Source organism: Phoenix dactylifera, chromosome 5, assembly GCF_051530095.1.
Source record: "Phoenix dactylifera cultivar Ajwa chromosome 5, Ajwa_hap1_PhDact_Kaust_v1.1, whole genome shotgun sequence".
NCBI classification, from domain to species: domain Eukaryota; kingdom Viridiplantae; phylum Streptophyta; class Magnoliopsida; order Arecales; family Arecaceae; genus Phoenix; species Phoenix dactylifera.
This window is the reverse complement of record NC_143194.1, coordinates 22,099,920-22,104,469: the sequence shown is the minus strand read 5'-3', so window position 1 is coordinate 22,104,469 and position 4,550 is coordinate 22,099,920. Positions and strand designations below refer to the sequence as shown.

The following is a 4,550-nucleotide window of genomic DNA, read 5'->3' as shown; positions in this document are numbered from 1 at the left end:
GATCCGTCGAAGTTGACCTTGAGGAAACTCGGGGGTGGGGGCTCCCAGGTGAAGAACACCAGCTGAGGAGCTGCCGAAGCAGGAAAGGAACCCCAGGTGTCCCGAGCTGTCAGAGGTCTATCTGAAGAGGGGCTGAACTCCAATGCCTGTACTCGCGCGAGCTCTGCAACGAACCTCGGTGACACCCTGCGCTCACCAAGGGTGCAGGCGTTCCTCGCCAGCCAGATCTGATGTGCTGTGCAGGTCGCTCGAATATCCTCCTAACATATCTGCGGCCGGGCCAGCCACTGCTGCATCATCCGTAAAAACTGAAGCCTCCCACACCAAACCCCCTGCGGGAACCCTGCCCACAACCATGCCGACCTCGCCCACGTACACTGGAAGAGCACGTGGTCGACCGACTCCTCCACGCTGCATGTCCCGCACTCCGCAGGGATCCCCCAACCGCGCCTACTCAGCACTGCCCTCGTCGGAAGGCGATCCCATGCCACCTTCCAAAGGAAGAGTGCCGCCCTCGGGTGAAGCCCGGACCTCCAGATCCAAGTATAATCCTGGCCCGACTCATGCTCCTGCTGGATAACCCTGGCAAGGTCTCCCAGTCTGACACTGGACCGGCAAGAGGTACCCCAAACCCTGACATCAGCCCCCCCACAACCTGGCACTGGAAGGGACCGGATCCTCTCAGCTAGGTGTCCTCCGAACAACTGTCGCAGCCTATCATCATCCCATGCTGAGTCTCCTGGGGCAAGAAGATCGGAGACCCGCAATCCCTCCACTGCCTCAACATCGATCATGGTCGGCCAACACCTCAGTGGGATGGTGTCCACCCATGGGTCCGCAGTCACATCAATACTCCGCCCATCGCCAATCAGCCACCTGGTGTTCGCCGACACCAACGGCAAGTACCTCCCAATCTCACGCCACATGAAGGAGACTCGCCGCCTTCTCCATGCCGCCTCTGAGACCTCACGGCCATATCTGGCCGCCATCACCTAACTCCACAGCCCGTGTGGCTCTAGCAGGAAACGAGCTGCATGCCGAGCAATGAGAACCTCGCGCCGCTCCAGTAGGGACTGCACTCCGAGACCGCCCATGCTAGTGGGCCGGCAGACATGCTCCCAAGCCACCAAGTGCACTCCGCGGCCTCCACCGTAAGACCCCCACAGGAAACATCGCAGCAGTCGCTCGACCCTTAGCAGGGTCGTCTTCGGAACCACGGTGTTGGCCATGAGGTATACTGGCATGGACCCCAACACCGATCTGATCAAGGTCAGTCTCCCCATCATGGACAGGGAAGCCGCTCTCCATCCCTCCAACCTGCTCTCCACCCGCTGCACCAGGTGGGAGCACTCTGCCACTCGCAGTCTGCGGCCTGTGATCGGAACACCCAGGTAGGTCAGTGGCTCCTCCTGCTCCGATATCTGCAGAATCCCTCTGATCTCCTGTCTAACCCTGCTCTCCATGCTCGGGCTGAAGTGGACCGCTGACTTCTGGAAGTTAACTCTCTGACCCGACGCCACGCAGTAGTCCGCCACCACCCGCCGGAGGACTCGTGCATCAGAAACCCGCGCCCTGGCCAAAAGAAGACAATCGTCAGCGAAAAGTAAATGGGACAAAGGACTAGCCCCTGGGGCAGGGACGTAGGCCTCCAACTCCCTGCGGGCACACACCCTATGCAAATCACGAGACAAAATGTCAGCACACAGGATAAACAAATAAGAAGAAAGAGGACATCCCTGGCGCAGCCCCATGGTGGACTCAAAGAAAGGTGAAGGTGTGCCGTTGACCAAGATAGAAAACTTTGGCCCCCTGACACACCCCATGACCTAGCCAACCCACTGCCTGTGGAAACCGTACGCCTCGAGTGCCTGCTGAAGAAAACTCCATCTGATCCTGTCATAAGCTCTCTCCATATCCAGCTTGATAGCCATCAAGCAACGTCGCTTCGATGCTCGCTGCAGGTCCCACATCATCTCCTGAGCCAGCAAAACATTATGGGAGATGTTTCTGCCAGCTATAAACGCCCCCTGTTCCTGACTGATGATGCCAGGCAATAGAGGCTTCATCCTTCGGACCATTATTCTGGCCACAACCTTATACAAGGTAGTGCACAGACTAATGGGTCTGAAATGGCCTGGCTCCACCGCCTCCTGACGCTTCGGAATGAGCGTGATGAAGGTGGCTTTCCAATCTTCAGGCATCCGCGCCTGAGAGAAAAAGCACTGAATAGCCTCTACCACTGCTACCCGAATGATACCCCAGTACTGTCGGAAGAAGAACGGGGGGAATCCATCCGATCCCGGGGCCTTGTCTGGAGCCAAAGCCCAGACTGCCTCCTGAACCTCCTGTGCCGACACTGGTCGGACCAGGGCTGCATTCTCCGAATCCTCGACTCTCGCGTCCATCCGCATGGGATGGTCTCGGTCGCCGGAGACCTCATCCTCCGTCCATCTGTCACGGAAGAAGTCCAGCAGGGCCTGACTAATGGCAGGCTCCCCTTCCACCCGAAGTCCAGACCCATCTCGTAGCGAGTGTATCGTACTCCGCTGTCTCCGGATGATCGTGGTCCGGTGGAAGAAGCTAGTATTACGGTCCCCCTCACGTACCCACTGAACTCGAGATTTCTGTCGCCAGAAGATCTCGTGCTGCCGTAGTAGTGAGTGGTGGGTCGCTAGGAGCCCCCGAAGGTCGCCCATGTCATCCGCCGAGAGCGCACCTTTTAGGTCTTCTTTCCGCTGCAACTCAGAGATCGCAGACTCTACCCCCTCTACTCTCCGGAAGATATCGCCCACAACCTCACGGTTCCACCGCCGAAGACGCCTCTTGGCCAATTCTAGTTTGCGCGACACCCGGTGCATTGCATCTCCACGCACCGGGATGCACCATGCCTCACGAACAATGTCCCAGGACTGTGGGTACGATAGCCAAACCTTCTCAAAGCGGAAGGGGCTGTGGTGACTAGGTCCCGAGGATGTGGAGATCAGCAGGGGCAGTGGTCTGAAGCGATCCGAGGTAAGTGACTAACTCTGCATGTAGGAAAACGGAGGATCCAGTCCGGGGACGCAAATGCCCTATCTAGACGCTCCCATACCCTAGCACTGCCGAGCTGATTATTGCACCATGTAAACTTCGGTCCAGAGAACCCTAAGTCCACCAGGCCAGTGCGTGACACAAAATCGTGAAACTCCCTCCTATCCGCTCTGTCCATAAAGGCTGCCCCACCCCTCTTGTCACCCAAACTCAATATGCAGTTAAAGTCACCAACAACAATAGTCGGGAGACCCTGGGCGGTAAGGCTGGTAATCTCCTGCCAGAGGACTCTCCTGGTCCTATAATCCGTGCTCGCATACACCCCACACAAAACCCATGGAGCAGCATCCGGTGCCGAGACAACCATAACTACCTGCTGGGGGCAGTTGTGGAAGACATCAAAGGTCGCCACCCCTCGCCTCCATAGTAGCAGGATACCTCCCGACAGCCCCCGAGAATCGACTGCGTATGACTCCCAGTCCCTCCCCAAGCGCCGTCTCAAACGTACAAGCCCCTCGCCAGATAGCCGGGTCTCACTAATGAAGCAGATCTCCGGATCATGGACTTGCACTAACCGTTTGAAGGAAGACATGAAGGACGGCTTGGCCGCCCCCTACAATTCCAGGCTAGGACCCTCATGGATCACAGTCCACGTAGTCGGCCTCCGACCCATCTTCCCCCTGGAGCACGGAATCAACTTCAAACGCGCTACCTGGGCCCTCCCGCTGCTCGGTGGATACGGCCTGCATGACTGCCGCCCTGATGCGCTGCACAGCAGTCGAGTGATCCGTACCCCCCCTGTCATCAGCGATACCGCCTGAGACCCCCCCAGAAGCGGCACGAGGTGGTCCCCGGCCCCACTCCCGCTAGGCGCAGCCACCCCCAGCTCATCCCCAGCCGGAGGCCGAGAGCCAAGCTCGGCCGTGCTCCTCACCAAGTGCGAGACAGGGTGATCCCCGTCCTCGCACCCTCCTGGGGCAGTCATCTCCGGCATATCTAAGATCGGTGGCGGAGGGCCGAACCGAAAGACCCCATCTGGGCTACTCCCAAGGCCCTCATGAATATCCCATAACCCCGGCTCGCTCGGCCCGCCCCTGGGCCTAGCCTGGCCAGTAACCATAGAGGTCCCCAACCCAGACTCCTGCACCTGGCAGGGTGGGCAGTACTGGAAAGGCCCTGCAGGTGCCCCATGGGGTCCGGCCAGGGTCCGTTCTTCCTGGGCCAGGAGATCCGGCTCCGTCAGAGCCCCCTGTCCCTGTGACTGTGTGCCCCCCAGAACCAGGGCCTGTGGGCCCGTAGCTGCCCGCGAGCCAGCCCCAGGCTCGGCCTGGGTCGTCCCGTCCACGGGCCGCGCGTCAGTGGCAGGGGCAGCCCGCTGCTCCCCTTGCGGACGCGCGCCCTGATCGCGAGGCGCGTTCGCTACGCAGGACTTCCCCTCGGTGTGGGGCGCGCCCCCGGTGCGGGGCACGCCCTGGTCCACTGTAGCCTGCCCACGAGCCCGGCGCCCGGCTCGCTGGGCC

General features: G+C 60.0%; 1 protein-coding gene across 1 annotated transcript; it reads right to left on the bottom strand.

Moving 5' to 3' along the window:
- Window positions 1-260: 260 nt before the first annotated feature.
- On the bottom strand, window positions 261-989 carry LOC120111708 (uncharacterized). Its single transcript, XM_088722985.1, has one exon. It carries the CDS (start codon window positions 987-989, stop codon window positions 261-263), a length of 729 nt encoding a protein of 242 aa, XP_088579111.1.
- Between the last annotated feature and the right edge of the window lie 3,561 nt (window positions 990-4,550).

Bases quoted from the DNA above. Each gene is read 5' to 3' on its own strand.
- LOC120111708 (XM_088722985.1), bottom strand. From the start codon at position 989: ATGGCGGCCAGATATGGCCGTGAGGTCTCAGAGGCGGCATGGAGAAGG.